This window comes from Schistocerca piceifrons, chromosome 5 (assembly GCF_021461385.2).
Source record: "Schistocerca piceifrons isolate TAMUIC-IGC-003096 chromosome 5, iqSchPice1.1, whole genome shotgun sequence".
Taxonomy (NCBI): domain Eukaryota; kingdom Metazoa; phylum Arthropoda; class Insecta; order Orthoptera; family Acrididae; genus Schistocerca; species Schistocerca piceifrons.
Genome location: NC_060142.1, coordinates 657,040,886 through 657,067,050, shown reverse-complemented (window position 1 = coordinate 657,067,050; position 26,165 = coordinate 657,040,886). Strand labels below are relative to the sequence as shown.

General features: G+C 41.0%; 1 protein-coding gene across 1 annotated transcript in view; it reads right to left on the bottom strand.

Annotated features, from left to right (window-relative positions):
• Positions 1-748: 748 nt before the first annotated feature.
• The window catches only part of LOC124799178, a 777,782-nt gene continuing 752,365 nt past the window's right edge, over positions 749-26,165 (bottom strand). Inside the window, exon 4 of the mRNA XM_047262714.1 lies at positions 749-894. Within this exon, the coding sequence (XP_047118670.1) occupies positions 749-894 (146 nt within the window). The remainder of the gene's footprint in view (positions 895-26,165) is intronic.

Sequence of the window (26,165 nt, the reverse complement as noted above, 5' to 3'; positions counted from 1 at the left end):
GGAGTAAATATCTTTGTGGCAAAAGCTAATAAAAAGACAGAATCAATTGAGAGGATACAAACAGAGGCAGCAAGGAATACATAATTATTCAATAGATGTATGTTTATTTTTACCGAAATTGTAAAGGGAGCCTAAGTCTGAAGTACAATGAACATTTTCAAATGAATGGAAGTTGTAGTTGTTACGCAGATGTGAGACATGCGCAACACAGACACAGAGATTTACTTCAAACCAGTCTTTGGATAGAAAACCATAACTACCAGGAGCTCAAATTGCAATGCCTACTTTCTCATTTCATGGTCCCTCTTCATTTTCGAATTACTCTGTTCCCCTTTTGTGCGTGACCAGTACATGCTAACTTATTTATACTACAATTCTCTTCATGGGAGAACCCTAAAAGGGAGCTTAAAGGTAACAGAGAAATGAAGAGGACTTTAGGAGGCGGTACATAGCCAAACACGAGATTCTTATCTTGCAACTAAAACATAAAAACCTGGAATGACAGCCTTGACATACGACGAATGAAAACGGAGTAAAGGAAAGTCTAAATTTCTGTTTAATAGTGGGTTCACCAGCTGAAAATTCAGTTACAAGATCACATGACAGAAGTACATACGTCTGTCTGGTTACACTGCCAAAGGAAAGTGACAAAAATTCAATATGGATTGATATTGACCTGTGTTATAGAACCTCATTACGGCCTTCCGCGGAATATTCACTTACGGTTTAGCGGTTCGCTACAAGTGCGTTACGAGGTACGTGATGGACTCACCTGGTGGCTGTTGATGAGCCAGGAGATGTTGGCGGCCGGCACGGAAGGTCGCGACGTGCAGTTGGCCACGATGAAGTCTCGCTGCCGCTCCACAGAGATCAGCGGCGCCTCTGTCGGGGCGTCTGAAACATAAACATAAAAGGCGACCTCTTCGTGAACCAGACTTCTTGACAATTGCTTCACACGGAAATGTTCCACTCTTTAACGGCAATGTTCCACTCTGTAACTTGTATATATACTTGAGTGGGTAAGGCGAACGTAATTCTTCCATTTTGGACACTTTAGACTTGCCTATTGAGACCGGCTACTATGACCACTAACACTGTAGTACGCTGTAAGCTACATTCGTTGTTCGTGACAACATGCCATGCATACACGAATATATCTGCTTCTCTATGGTGGAGCATTTCAAATCCAATAACAGTGAATATTTGCTTCCTTATGAGCTACTGAAGGTTGGTTCAATTTAATACTACCGTAAATAGCTGTAATCACTGAAGAGGTTACTGGATTTTGCAGGTAGCCACTCAGAACAGACGAAGCAGCTTCTATAAAATAGGAGAGGAGTGTGTGGATATGTCCACTGGTTTCCGCCATTACTATTCGAAAGTAATCCCCCATACCCTTTTCCTCATTGATAAATATAGAGCATAGATTATAAGAAACTACAGGGGTATTTTGATTGATAGTGCCCGTCGAGTTCCTGAATATGAGACAATACTGCCTTGAAATCGACAGTACGTTTATGAGATGCGCCTAAACAAAATTAAGAAGCAGTACAACTGCAAGGATATTGAAACTTCCTGGCAGATTAAAACTGTGTGCCGGATCGAGTCTCGGTCCGGCACACAGTTTTAATCTGTCAGGAAGTTTCATATCAGCGCACACTCCGCTGGAGAGTGAAAATCTTATTCTGCAAGGATATTGATTTCCATCGGAAGAATTAAATAACTGCTGAGTGTACTGTAGGTATTCAGTAGATAACAGACTCGAACAAATAAAAGTAATAATATATTAGCCTCGCACGGAAGTGGGTTTGATGTCAAATGGAGATTATAATAAGGCAGTTATAAGCTTAATACGCTAAATATATACTTTATACGGTTTGCTGAAGTGCTTGTGTTTTACAAGCTTACGTTCAGCGCCAGCCACAAAATATCGGAAGTTATTGAACGATATTTTCAAAGTATTTAATGTAAAGCATCCGTGACCATTGGTGGATCGTCACTGGCAGTTGACGGCAGTTGGGCTATGAGGTTTCTAGCCCATGGTACACACACTTCAAGACGACCAGGTTGTTTATATGCAGGGCACGTTGAGTGGCTCGTTTTTCCACCAGGTTACTTTCTTGGAAGTAGGGCAGTCAAGAGCTCCTGAGCAAACACACACACACATACACACACACACACACACACACACACACACACATACACACAAACACTCACGCAAGCACACATTTCCCTTTCCCAAACTCCTTCTTAAGCATTCTTCGATATAAAGAAGTCAGAGAGTTTCTAAGCCAACACACAAACACACACACACACACGCACGCACGCACGCACGCACGCACACACACACACACACACACACACACACACACACACACACACTGTCACATACAGCTCTCCCAATCACTTTGCCAGCCATTAAAACGAGGCACCCTATCTACATGTACACCCTAAAGCTAGCAACCTTTCTCTCAATAGCCCCTCTTCACACAACGAAACATGAGTGTTGTTCGATTTTTGCACCCACTTTGGTGGAAGGTACAATGGATGCTCAAGAGTCTCAATTTTATTCAATGTCCAAATTGACTGTATAATTGATCTATAACAGTGCGAAATACATGTGGCTGAAATAATATAATAATCAGACAAGGTTATAGTTGGCTGTTCTTAACTAAGAAATAGGCGTTCAGAATTCAAATAGTATTCTAACACTGGAGCCTGACAATATGTATGCTGTAACTGACAGAGGGTGTTTGCTACTGGACGAGAACAGTAATTTTCCATTAGGCAAAACAATCCACAGTAACAATACTTCTTACTCTTCTTCAGGTTCCTATCCATTCCGGAAGTTGGCAACCATCTTTGTAGTGCTTTTCATGTCACTTGCAGCTCTAAATAGCTCTGTAGGTGTTTTAGAGGTCCACGTTATAATATTCTTAAGGCAGGATAGTCTTTTCCGGCCACCGCTTCTCTTCCCTGGTATTTTTCCTTGTAGGATGGTCTGGATGAGATGGAATCTGTTGTTGTTCCGCATTGGATCTTTCTTCCTTTCACTGCGGCCAGTACTTCTTTCTCTTTCATCATTCTTCGTAGAACCTCGACGTTTGTGACGTGCGCTGTCCACGGTATTCTTACCATTCTGCTGTATAGCCGCATCTCAAGAGCCACCAGCCGCTTACCCAACGATACTGTCAGAGTCAATGTTTCAGCACCATAGAACAGGGTGGAAAATACATGGCACCATAGAAGTCTGATCTTCGTCGTCATTGCTAAGTCATGATTCTTTAAAAGGTTACTCATCTTATTGAGGACAATTCGAATTCTCACCTCATGAGAAGGATCCCACTGGTCATGTATTGTAGTGCCAAGGTACATGTATTTATGTATTTGCTCTTTGTGATTTTGGCATATCTCAATGTGACATGCAGGGACTCTGCATTTACTGATTATCATTGTTTTCGTTTTTTGAGGGTTGACATCTAGACCATATTCAGAGCTTTTTTGTGCAAGTCTATCGAAATGGTACTGCAACTATCCTCACTATCAGAAAATATTATTGTGTCGTCAGCACATCCGATGTTCATATATTTTCCGTTTAAGAGCACTCCCATCTCTACTTCGCACAGAGCTTCCTTAAAGATGTGATCTGAATAGCTGCCGAAAATCGGTGGGTATAATATAAAACCCTGCCTTACCCCTAGTAGAATGTCTGTGTCTTCTGTCTTTTCTCTGTCCAGCCTCACAGAAGCCGACTAACTCTATTACAGGTTCACAATTATACGTGGGTCTTTATCATCCAATTCAATGCTCCTTAAAATGTCAACAATCTTCTGGTGTTTTACGTTGTCGAAAGCCTTCTGATAATCAATAAAGCTGACATAAATGTCGCAATTCACGTCTCGGCACCTTTGAAATAGTGCCTATGCAATACTTGAATCTGTCCAAATATTCTTCAGATTCATAAATTATAAATGATCTATGTGATACCCATTATGTGACACACCATGTCGGCTACTACAAAATTGGTAAAAAATGCTGTCTGGCAGCTCATGCCCCTACTTCAAACTCAGTTAGTAAATTCACTTAAAGGCTTTAACAGGTAAGATTCGATGGATATGGCAATAATAAACTGTAAATCTATAATCCACAAGCTGTTATTCATATGGATATTAAATATAAGGGGCATTACAATGCTATCAAATACCCAGTTTTCATTCCTTATCAGAAATGAAGGTCGTTGTCTCTTCAGCTACATACTTTTGGCTGCTTTTCGGTGACGCTGGTGCAAGGCACTCTCAAAGTAATTGCCACTGTGTTATTTCCATGAAGAATATACACACACACATACCCACACACACACACACACACACACACACACACACACATATATATATATATATATATATATATATATATATATATATATATATCCACACTTGACACAAATGCAAAGACACTGTGACTCATATACTTCAAGTGTGGAAGGGTCTTCAGGTACATATTTTCGTTGATGTTATTAATGGGCTACTATAGAGTTTTATTATTTTTGATCTTAGGCCTAACTGATGTAATCTCACTATTGGTACAAAGACAGAACATTCATAACTTGACATTTCTAGAAGTTTCCCAGTAATGATTCACGTCATCAGACAACATTTTAGGGGGGAAGGAGATAATGTTCTTCTCTAGAAAAATATTTGAAGATTTTCATAATAAGCTGCTAAATAATACAAAGAGCTGATTCCAGGATAAGATCTATCATGTTTAGCCACCGGATTCACATTTTTGACACTGTAGCACAAAAAATCATACTGAGAATGACGCATTTTGGAGAGATCTTTAAGGTTCTCTATCTCTTAAATTGTATTTTCTCTTAATACTCAAGTATAGTCACGAAGATGACCAAATATGATATGATACTGAGATCAGCATGGTAGTTGTTCAGACTGCCTGAAAGGCTTACTGTCTACTTCAAGTCTCAGGAGGCGTTTTGTCTTTGGACAAAGTTCATCACACATAGGAAAACTCGATCCCTGATCACAATGAAGATTGTATTTTTTAATGCAAATTAAATTAACACAGTAAAGGGAAGAATAACTGCCTGTATTGTTTATCAACAACTCGTCTTAGGCCGGATAAAACCAGTACACCCACCGCCAGAGTGTGGTGGTCAGGGCACAGCGTGTGCAGTGGTAGGAACCTGCCTCCAGCAGTGCTGGAAACCGCACAGCACTGGGCAAGGCACTTATGTACACTCTGAACAACAGTTCGTCTGGCTGAGAGCATTTGAGAATTTTAATTTCGCCCTCTGTTTCCTGCCCACTAATACTGCTAAGACAATCCAGTTCCTTTTGAGTGTATATTACCAACTCGCCTTCTTATTGAAGCGGAATTTGCGCACAGAACATTATGTTTACCATTTTAGCAAATGAAATATCGTTCAATATTGTTATTCTGTTTTAAACTCTGTAAAAGCTCTCTGATTGATAGTTGCAAATTGCGAAGGCTGCAACATTCAGATAAAGTTTAGTGACACCTTTTAAGCAGATCCGTATGGGAATGGACGTTTACAAGGAGATAATTTCCGAATATCCTCCTGCATAGTAAATATCGCCTAATCCATTAATTTCTTCGAACACTCCAGCAAGGCCTCATTCTTCTCCAGTAGCAGGCTATATTCTTTCTTTACGTTATTTGTTTTCGCCAAACACTGTAGCAGACATTTCATTTTTTAATTTAGTTTTTTTGTTTGAACTCTTCAATTTTCATCTTTCGTGCTCATATAAAACATTAGCCGTACTTAAATGAGTAATTTTGTTACAGGAATGGTAAAAGTCTGTTCAAAACATTAGGCCTACTTATTTTTTATTACGATCTTTGGAATAACGTTATTCTTGTGAGTCAGTCGCAATCTGACAATATCTATGTTTGACACTATTGTACAGGACGATGTCCTGGACTGAGAAAAATATATATATCCAGGTTTAATATAATCTTTCTTTTTATCCTTATTGGAGAGCTTGATAACAATATACATATACTTTAAAGGTAACTATTAAAAACCACAGGCAGAAAGGACATTATAATTTCTAAAACGAATTTTTGCTCTGTAGAGGAGTGTGCACTAATTTGAAGGCTCCTGTGGATTAAAACCATGTTTGCGACTGGAACTCGAACCTGAGACCTTTGGCTTTCAGAGGCAAGTGCTCTACTGATTGAGCTATCCAAGCATGACACATGACCTCACCCCACAGCTTTATTTCCCTCAGTATCTCTTCACCTACCCTAAAAATTTCGAAAAAGTTCTCTGCCTACTTTGTGGAACAAACCTTCGTGTAAGAAATGATACTGCAGAGACATTGGCTTAGCCACAGCCCGTGGGACGTTTTCAGAATGAACTGTGTAGTAGAGTATGCACTGATTTCAAACTTCATGGCAGGTTAATAGTGGGTGACAGACCGAGACTAAAACGTCTCACAACCTGACGCCGTAGTTTGACTCCGATCTATACATCATCTGCTTCCTTTCAAACTTCAGAGAAATTCGGCTGTATAAGTTTCTCGTGTGTTAGGACAGTTGTGAATCATGTGTGGACAACTCAGTCGGAACAAGGCTTGCCCCCAAAAGTCGGAGGTTTCCGGTTCGAGTTCCAATACGACCCACCGTTTTAAAATGCCTGGACGTTTCATATTAGTTTATTTATTTCTCAGTCTTGATTACTGGTACACCAGTCAACTTAACAGGTATTCTTATGCCCCCCTTCCTCTACCCAAAAAATGGTAAACTCAACACACCAACTGCTCTGTAAGCTACTCGACAGTTTACATAGAAGCGGCTGCCACAAAGACAAAAAAATGGTTCAAATGGCTCTGAGCACTACGGGACTTAACATCTGTGGTCATGAGTCCCCTAGAGCTTAGAGCTACTTAAACCTAACGAACCTAAGGACATCACACAACACCCAGTCATCACGAGGCAGAGAAAATCCCTGACTCCGCCGGGAACCGAAACCTGGAACCCGGGCGCGGGAAGCGAGAACGCTACCGCACGACCACGAGCTGCGGACCCACAAAGACAGTTTGTTGGTGTTTAGTATTTTTAGACAGTGTTGCAAAAAGTTAAATTCGCTATAAACTCTGTTGTAATTAACTGTAGCTTCCAGTCTGATAACGTGTTCTTCAGTCAAGCAAGATGTAAAAGTTTTTCACAGTTGCATACAGGGAAGTTTATAAAATCAATAATATGATTGCAGATACCGGTTTTCACTCCTTGTCAACTTATTTGATATTTAAATCTGTTACACATGTCTGTTCATACAATGAAGATGATCAACATGAAACTGTCTGTTCCAACTGTTTTGTCACTATTCTAAATCAGTTTGTTTTTAACTGTGGAAGTCTCCATCCATACAGAAGCCATGGTTTGAGAGTAGATAGTCACACATCTTAATTTTGTTAAAAATCTTAGGACGAGCATCCGATATATTCTAGAGTCATATGGTAATAGTGGTCTATATGAAGTTGCTACCTTAAGCGAGGCAACTCATCCTAGAGAATTTACCATGTCGGTTACTGTTAAATATATGACACAATTTCTTCTTCAACATTTCAGACCGCCCTTTCTTCATTATTCTCAGCAGCCCACTGCTACAGAGCTGTACCAGTTCGACAGCAAAATGGCACATCTGCAACCCATACCTCTGTAAACCATAAATAAGACACTTGTAACACTGAACGCATCAAAAAGCCCTGGTTTGACGACACTTTGCTGGCTATACATAGGTGCACATCTTGTTTTGGTCCCACTAATATGAGACGCATGTGACCCCTCCGAAGCATACCGCTTTTCACAGTATTTATATCACTCCCAAAAGTCCTACCTGTTAGTCAACAGGACTCATTGGAACCACAAACACGTCTGAAAATGCCCAGTCGCATCGCTGGACGAAATGTTAGGAACTGAAATGTTTCGTGGACTTTAATAATACAGCCAAGATCATTTACTATAAGGTGAGACATTGGGTTATGAAATCCTTCGCCGGGCGGGATTAGCCGAGCAGTCTAGGGCCCTGCAGTCATGGACTGTGCAGCTGGTCCTGGCGGAGGTTCGAGTCCTCCCTCGGGTATGGGTGTGTCTATTTGTCCTTAGGATAATTTAGGTTAAGTAGTGTGTAAGCTAAGGTACTGATGACCTTAGTGGTTAAGTCCTATAAGATTTCACACACATTTGAACATTTTTATGAAGGCCTTCAACCAAACAGCGAGGTAATCGGTCCCAGCGGATTAGGGAAAGATGGGGAAGGAAGTGCTCTTTCAAAGAAACCATCCCGGCATTTGCCTGAAGCGATTTAGGGAAATCACGGAAAACCTAAATCACGATGACCGGACGCGAGATTGAACCGTCGTCCTTCCGAATGCGAGTCCAGTGTGCTAAATACTGCGTCACGTGGCTCTCTTCCAGTGTGTGATAAACTGAAGTGGAAAGTTTCCTCCGAAGATATTTGTGTGGAGTGCGACCTTGTGCAGGTGTTGAAAACTGGATGCTGGTACAGAGAAGACGAGAAACTTTTGAAATGAGGTGCTATAAAAGGTTGATAAATAGTAGGTTAAAATTTTTTAAATGGCTCTAAGCACTATGGGACTTAACACCCGAGGTCATCAATCCCCTAGACTTAGAACTACTTAAACCTAAGTAATCTAAGGACATCACACACATCTATGCCCCAGGCAGGATTCGAACTGTCGACCGTAGTAGCAGCGCGGTTCAGGACTGAAGCGTCTAGAACCACTAGGCCACAGTGGCCGGCTGAATAGTAGGTAGGCAGTAGGTAGGTAGGGTAGCTAATGAATAAGTATCTAATCGATTTGGGAAGAATAGGAATTTGTGGCACGGCTTCACTAAATGAAGGGATTGGCATTCAGGAGACATTGTAAGGCACCAAGAAACAGTAAATTTGCTAATGATGGAAGAGAGAAGAGGCGGGGGGGGGGGGGGATCTGTAGGGGTGGAATACTTATAGAGATGAATAGGCATGCACAGGAATGACTAGCACGCAGAGGTGCATTTTTCGGAGTGAAAATCACAACTATGTCTTCAACCAGAGGTCAGTCTCAAAAACCACTTCCTTCAGATGTCACCGCGCGTTGACCCTCCCGGTACCGGTAACGTGGAAACGAGCACCTGCACTCGAGTTCGCAGCTGGAGGGAGCGCCGCCAAGCAGGGTGTTGTCCCCTGGGGCGGAGGCCAGGTGGGGGCGGCACACCGCAGTCCCCCTCCCAGCGCGGGTAGGGGCGGCTCAGGAGCCCTTTGCGGGGCCGGGGCCAGACCTTTGAAGAGCCTCCTTCAGAGAGTCCTCCACCGCGGCGGCAATCACGCTAATTCAGCCCGGATTACGAGCTTCTCTCGGGTACGCGAGCTGCCACCGCCGCGTCGCCTAGAATCTAATAGCTGTCCAGTGGCCAACCTCACCACCGCCTTACCACCACTAATGAATGTACGACTGCCGGGAGTGCAACCCGTATTCGAATAAGTCAAACTCAGGACCATTGTGCGAGAATGTCGCTGAACCTTGGGCCTACCATTAGGAGACTAGAAACACCTTAAAAAGAAGAAGAAGGAGGGGAGTCAAAGGAGGCAGGAATGGATTTGATAGTTTGACCAATTCTCACCCTAACAGTGAAATCGACCATGTTTTCAACGAACTTCTATTTTTTAACGTCATCTCCTCTACTGTCAATACATTTTATTCAGGCATGTTCCAATCCCATTATCTCATATCTATAATGTTCCGCCGGAAGTGCTGCAAAGTTCCTCTCTACAGTCGCAGTGGGTTCTTGACTGGACGAATACGCTGACCAACGAGGAATTTCTTTAGTTTCGACAACAGATAGAAGTCCAAGGGAGCGAAATTAAGCGAATAAGGTGTACGTTACAGTCCTTCACAAGGCAAATCCCTCAGTTTACCCAATGTCAATACACGTATGTGGACAGATGCATTGTCCTGATGGAAGATGATTTTTCCTTCTTAAGGCAGGGTCTGTTTTTCACGAATGCTTGCGTCCAGTTTTATTAGAAGTTGAGAGTAGTATACTCCAGTTGTAGTTCAACCTTTTTCAGGATTGTCAATCAACAAAACTTCTTTTACGTCCCAAATCACATATGCCATAATGCAACAATCCTATCTACCAATGTTACCGTCCTTGCCTGCCTGAAGAACTGGCTTCTGTTCACTGCATAGACTGCTATTTCAATTCTAGTGTGTATTGGTGAATCTGTGTTACATGCACTATCATGTATCGACGCATAATGTCACTTCTGTTGTTCTTAAAACAGACCAAGCCCTTTCGAAAACTGTAGTGAGCTAGGCTTCCTCGTTATCCACTCCTGCTGCAAGATGACACCATACTATTCCTCTGATATCCCTATAACAATAGCAGTTCCACGCACCTTTATAAGCCTATCTTGCAGAGTCATATCATTCACTTTGTAGATGATTTCCGGTTTGTTAGCCCTTCCGCTATGTCCTTCGCGTGGGTCATCTTGTATTCTTTCACGGACGGCTTCAAATGCCGCTGCCCATTTCTTCAAGATAGGAATTGGAGGTGAAGAGGCGCCATTCACATTAGCGGGCCTAAAATGAATTTAAGTAGGTGTTCAACCATATTTTACGAAGAATTTCATCACAGCACGACACTCGTTATTTTTTCCCATTTTCAATACCATGCGCAACATAACTGCTTCAAACGACTGCTTACGGTCAGCTGCTGTTTGGAGTGACTTGCAGCTTTACGTGACGTCAACTAACACATGTACCAACGAAGGAGGAAAAAATCACGCGGGTATTGCTGTGATTCTTGGCAGAGGCCGAGGACTTTTCAGACAGCCCTCGTGTTACTGAGAGTTAGAGCTTCGAAAAACCTCTTAACAAAGACGGCGTGATTTCTAAAATCGCTGTGAAACGTGATATGCAATTATTTGCCTGTAGAACCTAAGAGACTAGACACTAGAGAGTATATCATTCACACGATCTCGAAGACTACAAGGACAGTTAAACACTATTACTTTCAGGAGCGTAACCCTTACAATTTAGTGTGAATCTTACAAAGTATTTAATTATTTACTTTATGTCTGGTAGTCATAGTTTTACAAAATATTTAAAGAAAAAGCCACTTAAAATTTAAAGTACTGATTGGGGATGCCAAGATTAGTTACCAACAGCCTATCAGTGGGCAAGGATATTGTAACAAAGAACTCCATAAGATAACCAGGGAATGTTCTTAGGCCACATTCTTCGACAAGTTGGCGGATGGACTGTCCATGACCACATTCCTCCATTTCTTTCGCAAACGCCGTTGAAACTTCCCGATATATGACGAGAGCGACCAAAACCGCTCTTCATTTCCTCCACAGATAACACGTGCCACGCGAATTTTCATATGTGATGAGGGATTTTAAATCCAGTGGTTATTTCTGATGAATCGTAGATAGTAGGGAGAGTTTTCATTCAATAATTCCCACAATTCGGCAATAGCATTGAATCTGTCGCCTACAAGCTGTTGGACGAGATGTTATGATGAGTCACTTGATCGTAGCTGATTTTTACCAGTGGGGTTGTGTCCTGGCGGATGGATAGTTCAGGAATGTCATAATTTCCTTGTATTTTTTTCTGAATGCTTCTATTCTGTGCAGGGAGTCGTGCTACATGGCTCAGTATTGGAAACCTATACAATGCAGAAGATTTGATACTTCCCATATCCGTTTTCTTCTCCGTCTGGGACTGGACGTCTATAGTTTCGGAACGAACACTGTCCACCAAGACTCATGCACAACATTCGGCAACAGAGGTTATCAGATTTAGCGCTATATCTTTACGATTTTCTTGTGAGATTGTAGAGTGGCTATGCCGTAATTTCATTCATCTATTTTTAAACAAACGACAAGTCTACTATATACGTTGTTACTCTTAAGTTAAATAGCAATAATTACCGTAATTTAGGCACATTTTTGAGATATTTATATTCATTTGATTATCCTATCCTGTATCCATGTTTACTTATGTGATCGTTATTTCTGTTTCACTCTCATTTTCCGCTGTGAATTATTACTTTGCTGATTTTGGAACGGACAGTCTGATTTATTTTAAATCGAAGTCTGAAATTTGGTTGTTGTGCTCTGCGATAATTTTCATAGCATTTTACTGAAATTTCACACTGTCTCACATCACCCGACTTACTGCTATCCAGCAGTGAACTCAGCGCCTGTAGCTCATTCCTCAAACACAGAAGGTGACAGTTTATTTATTTAATTGTCTGGTTAGGGCCCCCGTCGGGCAAACCGTTCGCCGGGTGCCGGTATTTCAATTTGACGCCCCTTCGGTGACCTGCAGTCGATGAAGATGATACGATGATGATGAGGACGGCACAACACCCATTCCCTGGGAGGAGAAAATTCCCCGACCCAGCCGGGAATCGAACTCGGGCCCAGGGGATTGACAATCCGTCACGCTGAGCATTCAGCTACCGGGGGCGGACAAAGTGACATTAATAAGGGCAGAATCAGGTACTGGTACGGGTGGGGGAGAGGGGGGGGGGGGAGGGAGAGTCTTGTACAAGCCATATGTCATTTTGAGAATTTTTTATCACTATATTAAAGTTCTGAGGTTCGTAACGTGTTTCACTACGGCCACTAAGTTTCGGGATTCTGTGACACTTCCTGATCTTGCAGGCGGTATTTGCCGTGTGTCGTTTGAAAGAGAAGGGTCTGTCCAAAGCCATTCCTCTATATTTAGGGTGCTTCTGGCGTTTCAGCATTGAGTTGCTTGAAAGAGATATTCAGTTGATAATTTTTACCTCTGATGTTTAGGTGGAAACAATTAGCTTCGTAATTGATTTCATAAAGTACTCATTCAGTGGTCAAATCTTCCATGGTCTCGGTCATCATCAAACCCATACTGTGTTGCAGCACACACTGTTAAGAAGGCCCGAGTTCTAAAGATTGTACGAAATGGGAGCTATTTGTGACAGACCATCTTGCCGAAATCGTCTGTATATTACATCAATTAATATATTGTAAATCAGAATGATCTTTATAGGAAGCATAGCCTATGGCGCACGTATTTAACCCCAGACTTTCGTACAGCACTATTCGCTTACACTGAATTCAAAACTCTGGCATTACAAACATGTCCATCGATATCACCTTGTGTTTATAACTCCTGAGGTGAATTACTCTTGCTGCTATGGAACATGAAATGAGGAACAGTGCTTGTGGTTTCTATACTGTAGAAGGCTGCGAACCTGTTACCAATGTCGTAAGCTTTTCGACCGACGAAGAGTCTTACCAATGTTTTGACCCCACCAGTTATCACTTTTGACATCCCTACCTGGCATATACGTTGCCCAACATTGTACCTCAAATAAAAGGTGGAAACTTGAAAATAAGGCCCATTATCAAGCAATCGCCGTTAGCTGGCAAGGAACGTGTTAGCAAATGAGTGTAACGGTTCATATTTCGCGCACTTGTTTCGTCTAATCGCCCCTAAAACTTTCACCTGGATGTGGCACTTGCCATACCGAATCCTAGTGCAATTTAGCGATACATTTACAAACTTAGCACACATATTGTACAGTGGTTAGAACTATCAGTTCAAAAAACCAAAAAGTATGTTTAACACTTTCATAACATTGATACTAAATGAGGATTAATGATGCATCAAAGCATATGTGTGAGACAAAGACACAGCGATTCAGGAGTAAATATTCAGCCACTCTTCTGATTCCCCTTCATTGCAAACAGTCGATCTCGAAAATAATTCCTGGTGAGGTACGGCTCGATGAGCTTGTTAAACGCCCGTAATACGAGGGTTATTCAGAAAGTAGAAAACGTTTTGGCATTAAAAAGAAACTAAGTACAAGAAATACATCTTATTACATACATCTGAAAGAGCGACTGGCATACTAATTTTCCACATAGTCAACAATCACATTGAGGCACTTATCATAGCGGTGTCAGAGCTTTGAAGGACCTTCGTCGTAAAATTCTGCCGCCAGAGACTTCAGCCAGTGTCTCACGCCCGCCTGGAGTTCGGCGTCGTCATCAAAGCGCTGCGTTGCAAACCAGTTCTTCATCTTGGGAAAGAAGTGGAAGTCAGTTGGTGCAAGATCGGGGCTGTAGGGCGCATGAGGGAAAATTTACCATTTTAATGAATTATGGAGTTCTTTAGTGCGGTTTGCCATGTGAGGTCGGGCATTGTCGTGAAAAACAAATTTAGGACGTCGGCTTTCCTCGGCGTTTGTTTTGAACTGCTCTTCTAAGGCTATGCAAAGTTTGACAGTACTGGGCAGAATTTATGGGTGCTCCACGTTCGAGATAATCAATAAGGAGCGCAACTCGCCTATCGAAAAACATTGTCGCCATAAATTTCCTTGCTGACGAGGTTTGCAAACATTTTCTTGATTTTAGGGGGTACCTTGTGTGCCCCTCACTCCATGGACTATAATTTTGTCTCTCAATTGACGTGCTTCACCCAAGTCTCGTCACCGGTTACGAATCGATCCAGTAATAAATCACCATGTTTGTTTTAGGCCTCCTAAAATGTCAACGTTTCTCCCATTTGCTGTTCCTTATGGCGCTCTTAAGCATTTTGGGCACCCATCGTACACAAAATTTGTGGTAGCGTAGCTTTTGAGTGACAATTTCAAGCAACAAAGTCCGTGAAACTTGTGGAAAAGAAAGCGGAACCTCCGTTATTGTGAAGCGACTGTTTTCACGAATCGTTTCATCAACTTTTGCGACAAGATCGTCAGTCACAGTGCTATTCTCTTCATCATGAACGTTAGTTCGTCCACTTTTAAGCCGAATGCACCATTTCCGGACGGAACATTCACTCATTACGTTGTTTCTGTACATTTCGCAGAGTTCACGATATATTTTTATAGGTTTTAGGTTTTTTTCCAACAAAAACCGTATCACAGGCCGCACCTCACAACTGGCGGGATTTTCGATTGCAGCGCAAATTTGAAATTCGAATATCGAAAAAACCAGACGCTCAGAGAAGTTCCCGGTGTGACGGATGGATGCCGACTGCGCTGCCGAGCACGCACGTACCAAAATGTACGCGATCGGAGCGCGCCTAGCGGCGTCAGACGGAAACGTTCCCTACTTTCTGAATAGCCCTCGCAGCTGTGCTGTACCAGTAGACGCCACTATGCTGTGTCAAGTTGAAAACACGCAAATTTACTTTTTGTCGCCTTTACTGACTGAATTACCACACGGTAATAGGTCTAATAGACAAGGAAACGTAAATACAGTGCTTGTAAAAGTTTTCTAATGTGTAGTGTTGTAACTGTGGTGTTAATATCATAAAGTTGAGATGCAGTCTGTACATGCACGAGTGTTACAGCGGAGAGCTACAACCTACCACCGCGCAGTCCAGAGAGGTTATAGCCTAGAGTCGGAGCTGGTAGCTCAGAACGCAGCCGACGGCCGTCATCATCAATAATTAAATTCTTAAAAGGAACAGTTGCGCCGTACATTTGTCGAAATTAGTGGTTCCAACGTGCTTAACGTGGTCTAGATAGGCGGTACCGTTTCAACTGGACGAGAATTCGGTTCAAGTCGTGAAGGGATAGTCTTGGGTAAGACAGTTGTCGGGAGCGAGCTACTGACTGCGGTAAGTCGTATTTGGAAGAGCTTGCCGACGATTTATATTGCTCGGCTTATCCTTTCAACGTCGATTTTTGGAGAACCTCCTTCTATTGTATCGTGCATCAAAAAATTAGGATTCACCAAACGATTTAAATGGAGAAGGGGATATCTCTATTAGCGGGCTGATATTCAACAGGCTTGAGTAATTATTTATTGGTATGATAATACGCTTATGCACAATATGGAACAAGACTTAATGTATGTGATTGTGAGTTGTTGATTGGTGGTAGTGGACTGGAAACCGTGCTACCGCGGGGTAGCCGCGCTGTTTACGGCCCCATATCACGGTACGCGCTGCTCCCCCCATCGGAGGTTCGAGTCATCCCTCAGGTGTGTGTGTGTGTGTGTGTGTGTTATCCTTAGCGTAAATTAGAGTAAGTTAGATTAAGTGTGTAAGCTTATGGTCCGATGACACCAGCAGTTTGGGCTCGTAGAACTGACCAAAACACGTACTCTTCCGTGTTACCACAACCAATAGCAATAGCGCTAGCACGCCCAGAGGTAATTCAGTTGTCACACTTTTTGTTACCATGTGGCACACCCTAAGGATTCAGTGGTTGCTGTTTCGTTGCTGTGTATAAATGGACATTTGGGCCTTAAGCGAGATGATAACATGGGTGCGTTTCACTTACAGCGGCAGATTCAAGCAATTGGTAACGGAAATTTATGTTGTTCCTACAGTGAAATTTGCCTGCGAGTTGGCGAAGTCTTGGCCTAATATAGTTAAAGATAGGCCACGCTTTCTAACGAACCATTAGTGCATGTTTTTAATTGAATGGACGAAAGTGTTGGTGGCCTCTAGGTTTTTTGTCCGTTTTGTTGATGATTACTGTCTGTTGTCTGTGGGGTCTTAAAATATTTCTGGGACTCGTACGCCTACGACGAATTGGCTGTACTGGATATTTAAATGAAAAGAAATATTATAAAGCTAGGGTACTTAACTCAAAATTGGATTCGCGAAATGCAGCTGAAAATAAATTGCCATTCAACGAGATTTTTACTAAACCAAAACAAATTTGTTGAAAATAATGATTTCAAAAGGCCTTACAAGTGAAGTTATACAATGCATTGTAGTTAGCCATAATTGTGGAAAATTCTACACAAAGTGTTTCGTTATATTACGACTATACAATTTCAAGAATTAAATAAATACGATTTTAAAGAGAGTGATTTGAGATTTATATATATATATATATATATATGTATGTATATCAAATCACTCTCTTTAATATATATATATTCTGACTGGATTATTAATATAAAAAATTTAACACCACTTGTCAAACATAAAAGGCAAAGAACACTAGATTTATTTTCATAAAAGAAATCCAATGTTGGTAGTAAAATATATCACTGACTTGGCTAGTAGCTTAACCTCTGTGAGGCTGTGATATTCTTTAAAGAACAAAAGAGTGAAAATTACGCTGGATGGGAATTTCATTAGTAAAAAGTTTTTGGTAAGTACTTTCTGCTATTGACATTGACTTGATATTGGAGAGAGAAGGGTTTTAAGTTTAATATCCATTTTTATGTGAAGTTTTCACTGGCTTAGTGTAAATACATTTTCGATAATTCACTCATACAAACCTTCAACCTATAATTCACGCTGGGCGCGACGTTTTAAAAGCATTTAACTTACTCACCACAGCTGACTGAACTTAAATAAACCTTTAAAAGTATTGTTAGTCAAATAATTTCTGTTGATGGTATTTTCGTGAACAGATAGGTAACTGATTATTTCCGAATACTCATCACTTTTTAAAAATTACAAACTACCCATCCGTTAGGAACTATGGAATCTTTGTGATACCACAATAGCTCTCATTATTAAAACTAAAATTACGTGTATGCATATTAAATATTTTGTCCTAGGAAACCTATTTCGGGTGCAATAGCAAAGAGAGACCAGTTATCCTAGAGGGTGACGTTGACAGATACGTAAAGTGTCAGCTATACGCATGGTGACAAAAACATGGAGCTAATCAGCATTTCAAGGCCCAGCCGTAAGACAAGGTACTACCCGTAAGATAAACGTTGTGGTGTTACCTAAAATTGAGGTCAGCTGCTAAAATAGAAGCTGTGTCCTATTACGCCACAGATCCATAATATGGACTTCATCGACAGTTACAGATGAATTACTTAGTCTGCCTGCAGTCAATTCCAGGAGTTTGCTTTCAAGGTTCACTTGTGTTTCATGTATGAAGTATGAAATCGAAAATGTCTCCATAAATAACATTTATTTGCCTTGAAAATGGCAGGGGGTGCTCTTGTCGAAATATAGGTGGTTGCCGACGATGTCACCCAGCAGCATTCCCGTATGATATTTGAACAATGTATACGCCGATAGAAGCTAAATAGATTACATAGTCAGAGTTATTAATATTATTCTCTGATGTTTTTTGAATATTGCTAACCTAACTTATTTCGGCGTTCAGGAAAAATAAAGTATTTGAGGCCTACCGACTTACTTGAACTTAAGATTACGCATCACTGCCTATGGTGTCATTTAAAAGTCTGAATATAGATATCCCACTCCATAACCGTTTAAGGGATGTGAGATCACAAAAATCAAGTATAAAAATTCATGATAGAATTAAACTGGCTTATGCCTGGTATTATTATTTGTTTTAGTTTTTAAATAATAGAGTCTTTCCATTGAATTTTAATCATGATGTGTAGTAATATTATTGAGTCCACTATTCCTTTAACCTTTCCATCTTTCATCTTAACAAAACAAATTAGTAACTGTCATATACATGAAACTTATAACGCCAGTGAAATGATCTGGAAAGTATCTCATCTTACAGGAATTTCGATAACTGGGCTTACATCCTTCGAATCGGAAAAATTTCCAAAGTTAGGAAGATTTTAATTTTGTGACACATGTTTTATTAATATTAATATGCCCGATACGTTTAGGTTACAGATGTACGTGCAAAATTTGATCCGTTGTTCTGTATCATCCGCTGAGTGTTCGCTACTTTTGAAAACAGTAATTTAGTTTAATTTCAGTATTGTATTATAAATTGTCTAGCTGATACTTGATACAGTTTTGAAACTAGCCAAGGAATTGGCCATTAACAAGATCCCTCACTAAAGCTATTATCCCATAATGATCTTTGGTCATTACACATCCTCGGTTCATGGTAGTAAAATACGGGGTAATAAATTTAAAAGGTTCCAACATTCGAAACATGGATAGATTCTTTGAATCATAAGATATAATTTCAGAAGTATTGTATAGTACCTATTTAATCAGAAAACCGTCAGTAATGTAGTGCTGTTGCTGCAAGTACGTCTCATTTGCAAAAAATCGAATTTGCGGAACATTAGTTTAGGTTAGGGTCGAAGATTAAGTTGCTGGTACTCACAGTCGGCTTTGCTTTCACAATGGAAAGTCGACGATGACATTGTATCTTAACACTGATATTAAGTGCTAAAATAGTTCACTGCTACTGTATTCATGAAGTATTCTTCTCTCAGTTTCTTGATTATAATCCGGCTATTGGCTTTCCTCAGTGGGTACAAGGGAATGGAATTTGAAAAAAAAGAACGTCCATCACAAGTAGAATTTGAGTGAATTTTCCTTTAGATCGAGGCAGGAAACTGTAGAGATCAAGGGCCGAGGTTCGTCTGGGGTTTTGAGATATTACACCGTGCATAAACTCTTTATACTGCACAGTAGATATTTTTTTTTATTTTTGACACAGTTCGTAAGACTTCAGTACTGTGTTGACTTTCCTCTCCATATTTCCGAAAATAACATTTTCCTGTAAACTCCACATGCACTTACATAGTTCAAAAAGAGCAAAGTTCATATGCACATATTTTATTATATCGTCTAAAACACGTTTAGGTATGCACAGCCTCCACTGATATGAGTTAACACTTACAGCATTCGAATCATCAAATTTCTCGTTTATCATTTTAAGTGTTTCGTCGGCGTCCTGTTCACGTTTTATGTTTCGGAGTATTTTCCGTATGGAACGTTCACGTCCCACGTCTCTCATAAAAGAGATCATCACGTCTTTCTGCCACGGCCGCGCAACATCAACAGACTGGTGACCTTCAGATAACCTTGCCAGCGCATCCAGTACCTTGTTTTGGTTTCCTGGTTTATGTTGTATTTCGAAGCTATATTGCTGAAGATCCAATGTCCATTGGGTGAGCCTATCGTGCATCAGTTTGCAATTAAGTTACAATGACAAGGCTTTATGATTCGTCACTACTACTGTGCGTGTTCCAAACAAGTAAAAGCGGAACTTTTCAAAGTCCACTCGATAGCGAGTGCTCCTCTTTCTGTGAGAGTATAATTCCTTTCACAGTTAGTGAGGGCGAGGCTCGAGAATGCAGTTCTGTGATGCTCTTTTAATCTGTCAATTTTTATTAGCTGATATAATTCTGCGGCTATAGTATAATCGTTTGAATGAATTCCCCGTCAAAATTTCTTATTTAGATCAGGGTGGTGCAGTATTGGTGCTTCATATAGTTCCTTTTTAATCAACTCGAACGCGTCTTGATATTCCTTACCCTACTTCCTAATGGTATCTTTTTTTAATAGATCCATTAACACTGGAAAGCATAAACAAAATCCAGGCTGAAAACGGGGATAGAAATTACAGAAACCGATAAAAGATTTCAGCTGCTTGTGGCATTCCGGTAGCGGAAAATTCCTCAGTGTGTCCATTTTCGCTGGATCCATTTCAGCTCCACGCGACGAAATAAAATGGCCAACAAGCGAATTCTGATTTTTGCAAGTTAATGGTAACTCTTGTCCCTCTGAAAGCGTCAAGTACTCGTCAAAGAACGTCCAGGTGTTCCTCCCAGGAGGCAGTACTAAATACAATGTCATCAACGTAAAGTCTCCAATGCTTTAATAAATTTTATACTAACACTTCATCAAGCTCTCGCATAAAAGCTGCTAAAGATGTGGTCAAACCGAACGGCATCCTATAAAACTGGTAACATCTTCCATTGTATAGGGATGCCGTATATCTTCTGCTATCTTCGACTAGGAGTAGCTGCCAATAGCGGCTAGTCAGGTCAAGATTACTTAAATGTTTGACTCCTTTTAACTTTTGTAGCAAACACTCAGTTTTCATGTTGATCATGTTGCGGCAGAATTATGTGATTAATCGCGCGGGCATCCAGAACAATACGAACGCTACCGTCCTTCTTAGGAGTATCGTGTATTGGTTTGGCGCATTCAGTATCTGAATGCTCAGTTATTTGATTGTTCAGCACTCTCGTCATTTCTTTATTATCGGGTTCGCTCCTGGCTAGTGGCACTCCACATGATTTACTGTGGAAAGGCTCACGGCCCCTCACTTTAATTCTGCAAACACATCATTGAATTAATGCAGATGATTCTCAAAGTAAGTCAGTATAAAATTTTAACACTTGAATCAGTTCATCTTTCTTCGCTTCATACAATTCCATTAACGATCGAATCTTGATTTGCATACTATGTAGAGAGTCCGTCCTCGTAATCATTTATCTCCTGCAGTTTATCATCGTTCTCAGAATGACTAACATTTACGATTTCATTTTCATCTCGGAAACGCATTAACCTTATCTTGACGCACTCAGCGGTACAATCAACTTCAGTTGTTAATGTTCTCTGCATTATTTATCTTAATCCGCTGACAATTTTCCTCAAAACCAACACTTCATTCGGTTACACGATCTGTTCCGAGAACCAGTCCAACATTAACAAAGCCAACAATTTTTACACTTTGTTGGTATTCTTTAATCCGAAACTTCTGAAAGGCCTGCCCTTTAATGGGTTTGCTATTATTATCCAGTGCACTGACAGTACGTACGCCGTTAACAAGGAACGTCAATATTTAACTCTGTAAATGAGCTTTCAGAAATTGCTAAAGTTTCACAAGTTGAATCTATTACACAGTCTACATTTACACCACAACTTTCGATTTCAACAACAGCCATCAAAATTTCATTTTCTGTTTTTTTCTTTTCCCAGTACAAATCTTCTTCTACTGCATCGGCTTGTTCACACTGAAAAGCATGCATCATAATTTCAGACCCTTGTGTTTCTAAATGAGTTTCGGAGCAGGTCGCTTTCCAAACTTGGTGTAGTTTAACGGTTCGTTATTTCACTGATAACGGTCACAGCTTCTAACAAATTCTGGTGGTCGATATTGTGTTCTTCTCCGTCGATAGGTAGCCTGTTTGGCAAACAGCTTTGGTCGAAACGATCGCGTGTGTCACAATTATTTCTTCGATGGCTCCCATCATCTCGGCGGCCCAATATATTTAGCAGCCCGTGCCCTTGGAATTCTCTCAGAGCGGGTCATTATTTAGACTCTGATAATTACTATTGTTATGACGTTCTCGCTGTTCTCCTTCCGTGTTAAGTGCTTCTACCTGGTCAGTTAACAAAAACATTTCTTCCACTTTTAACTGCAACGTATGCACTAGCTTTTCGCGAACTGCAAAGTGTAATTTCTGTATTAAAATCAATATCAGTTCTTCCTCCTTGGCTGGATCATCTTAATATGGATTGTAGCTCCATTACATCTGTACTGTGACTATTTGCGTAACTGAGGGGCGTAAGAATTTTTCATGTAACGTCTTACTTCTTCTCTTTAGATAAATATTTATTTAAAAACGCAGACTCAAATTCTCCATACTTTTGGTAATTATCGAACTCTCGGATATCCCACACAGGCACTTCCCCTTTCATGTGTCTGACGTAAGTGTAAATTTTAGTACGATCATTATAAGGCTTAGAAAATGTGTGTTTAAATAGCTAAAGGGAACAGAATGAGTATCTTGTTTCGTATCACAGTTTTGGAAATTTCTAGAGCTCAGTCCACTGTCAAGAATTACATGTGTCCTGCAAACATAGTTGCTACCTGCTTCGAGTAACAGAGAACTAATTTCGTCACGCAAATTCTCTCTATTAAATGCTATCGACTTTTCGCCACTGCCTCTAATTATGTTACAGATATTAGCTACTGCATTCTTCAGTACGATCCACTGCCTCCGTGCACTGTTAACGATATACTGATTGAATTTTCGTCGTCTTTGCAGGTATTCTCGATTTTAATGATTCCGCCAATTTGCACCCGTACGTTTTCATGAGCTTTAGTAACCTGTTCGTTTGTCTGTCTGGATTTTTCTTCAAATTGGGTCTGAAATTCTAGGATTTACGTTTGCATATCTTCATAATTGACTTCACGTTCCTCTCTGACTTGCTCAAGTTTTTCGTCGAACGTCTTAGTAAGTTCGGTTCGCAAATTATTAACAGTATCTGTTCATGAGTTAAATTTAGTTTCGATTTTCTCCTGAATTTGTTTTCCTCTCGCATTTCTTTGTTTTCCTCCCGCATTTTTTTGCTTTTCTTCCGAACAGATTCCAATTGTCTTTGGTATTCTTTGTTCTTTTTTTCATCATGACTAATTCTGTTTTCTCTAATAACCGAGTAAAGGAGTCATTATTGACAATAGTGGTTCAAGTCTGTTGAGTAGCTAACGGCGTTGAACTAGGCTTGGACAGAACAAAGCTAACAATACCGCTATCTTTTGTTGATTCGACTGAGGTATTTTCTTACACTTTACTCCGTTCTCTGTTCACTGAACCGTTAAACTCCCGTTCCTCATTTACAACATAACGTTTTTCTTTTTGTCAGCCATGTTAACAGTGTTGTCAACAGTCACTCTTTGTTATAAGTTACAGCTTGCGAGTAATTAAAAAAGTTCTTCCGCGTAATTGGATGTTATTAACACCATTATTGTTCCTTTTCCCGGCACTCCTACACAACGTTGAACCTAATTCCACTCGAAGCGCTGCTGAGCTGTACTGCTGCGGACTCACCAATAGCTGTGTGTCTCCTCTGTCTTACCTGAAGTTGCTTTGGAATCGAAGTACGTTGCGCTCGCCATAGGGAAGGCTACTCCCCGCCGTGTCTGCACGCCCCGCCGTGTGTCAGTTACTCCCGTGGGCTTCTCTCGTGTTTTGTCAATGGGTGGCCTGAATTTAATTGATGTGGAATGAAAATGCTGATTTTGTACTGTAAACTTTTCTCATTATTGTAAGTGATGCTGAGCGATATGATATTGAGATCAGGAATTGGCATATTTTAAGTAGCGACATATATTTCGTTAAATACATGAGCGTTGATACTAACAGTCACTTCAGACTAACTGTGTGCCATTACACAATAGCCGTATGCGTGAATGATTATAAGCTCTGCCTGTACGGTATTGCTCCCAATAAGCGATTATGAGGGTCGCCCAGAAAGAAACGCACCGAAATATTTTCTTCAATAATTACTTATTGAACATAATGAGAATTACACACACGAAACGACGGTGTTTATCTATACAACCTATTTTTCCACGTAATCTCCATCCCGTTCTATGGCCTTTCTCTAGCGTGTATCGTCTGTCGGTATCAATCCGTGTCCTGGTGGCTGAGCCGGTGTTTCACTGTGTGAATCATCTCTTCATCATCCTCAAAAGTCTTCCACGAACTGCATCCTTTAATGGCGAATGACAACATCAGCTTGCTGCAATACTGCAGGCTTTGAAGCCATGGACGGACCCCCGATTGCTGCAAATGGTGGAGCTCCGTCGAACCGACTTCTGGAGACCTCACCCTCCGAGCCCAGCGACTAACTGTACTTCGATCAACAGCACATGCTACGCAGACCTTGCACAAGCGTTTGCGAATATTCCCCACGGTTTCTTTCTCTGCAGAGAGAAATTCAATCACCGGCACGTTGCGTGTAACCTACGAGTGTCATTCAATAATTAAAGAGAAAAACTGGTCTGGGGAAAAAACTGATAGTAGGGCAAGTTTGGTGCTTTTATGGCTTTAAGTTGGCATCACTGGGATGAGACCAGATCAGCTGATGTACCAAAATTGCTTTGTTTATAACCTCAAAAGCACATTTCAAGATGGCAAGTCCGGTTGAAATGTCCACATTTGTCGAAAAATGTTCCCTTATTCGTTTTTAACTTGCTGAAGCGAGAAACAAGTGAATATATACTGTAGAATGTCTAACTTTTATGGTGAGGGTTGTATGAATCGTGAAAATTTTTACAATGGGTAGAGCATTTCCAAAATGGTCGCGACTCAGTGACTGATGAACACCGTTCTGGCCGACCAGTTGCAGTTTTAACTCCATCACTTGAAAGTCGAATTGATGACATCATTCGTACCGACCGCTTTGTGACTGTGGAAATGATAGTTGATGAAGTTCAAGTTAGCACTGGTACAGTTCATAACATTATCTGTAACAAGCTGAAGTACCACTAAACATGTGCAAGATGGGTCCCAAATGAGTTGACGCGGCTACACAAGGAAATATGGTTGAGAGTGTGCACAGAGCTAAGGCAACATTATGAAAGAGCAGGTAAGCACTTCCTGAACAAAATTTTAACTTGTGATGAAACTTGGGTTGCCTGTTAGGACCCAGAATCAAAAAGATAAAGCATGGAGTGGAAGCACACCAGTTGACCTGTCAAGAAAAAATTCAAAACCCAAGCATCAGCAGGAAAAGTCATGTTGAAGGTGTTTTGGGATGCTGAAGATCCAGTTTTTTGAGATTGTCTCGAAGAGCAGCGTAAAATGAACAGCAAATACTACTCGAATTTGCTTTTAAACAAAGTGAAGCCAGCCATGAAAGAGTGACGTCGTAGATCTCAGAGGAGAGGTGTGGTTCTCCAGCAAGACAACGCACGTCGTCATATTGCTCAACTAATCCGTGAAACCATCGACAAAATGGACTGGAAAGTACCGTTTAGCTGATGTTGTTATGTTGCAGAATTTTTCTAATACACCCCCATGAACCATAGACCTTGCCGTTGGTGGGGAGGCTTGCGTGCCTCAGCGATACAGATAGCCGTACCGTAGGTGCAACCACAACGGAGGGGTATCTGTTGAGAGGCCAGACAAACGTATGGTTCCTGAAGAGGGGCAGCAGCCTTTTCAGTAGTTGCAAGGGCAACAGTCTGGATGATTGACTGATCTGGCCTTGTAACAATAACCAAAACGGCCTTGCTGTGCTGGTACTGCGAACGGCTGAAAGAAAGGGGAAACTACAGCCGTAATTTTTCCCGAGGGCATGCAGCTTTACTGTATGGTTAAATGATGATGGCGTCCTCTTGGGTAAAATATTCCGGAGGTAAAATAGTCCCCCATTCGGATCTCTGGGCGGGGCTACTCAAGAGGATGTCGTTAGCAGGAGAAAGAAAACTGGCTTTCTACGGATCGGAGCGTGGAATGTCAGATCCCTTAATCGGGCAGGTAGGTTAGAAAATTTAAAAAGTGAAATGGATAGGTTGAAGTTAGATATAGTGGGAATTAATGAAGTTCGGTGGCAGGAGGAACAAGACTTCTGGTCAGGTGACTACAGGGTTATAAACACAAAATCAAATAGGGGTAATGCAGGAGTAGGTTTAATAATGAATAGGAAAATAGGAATGCGGGT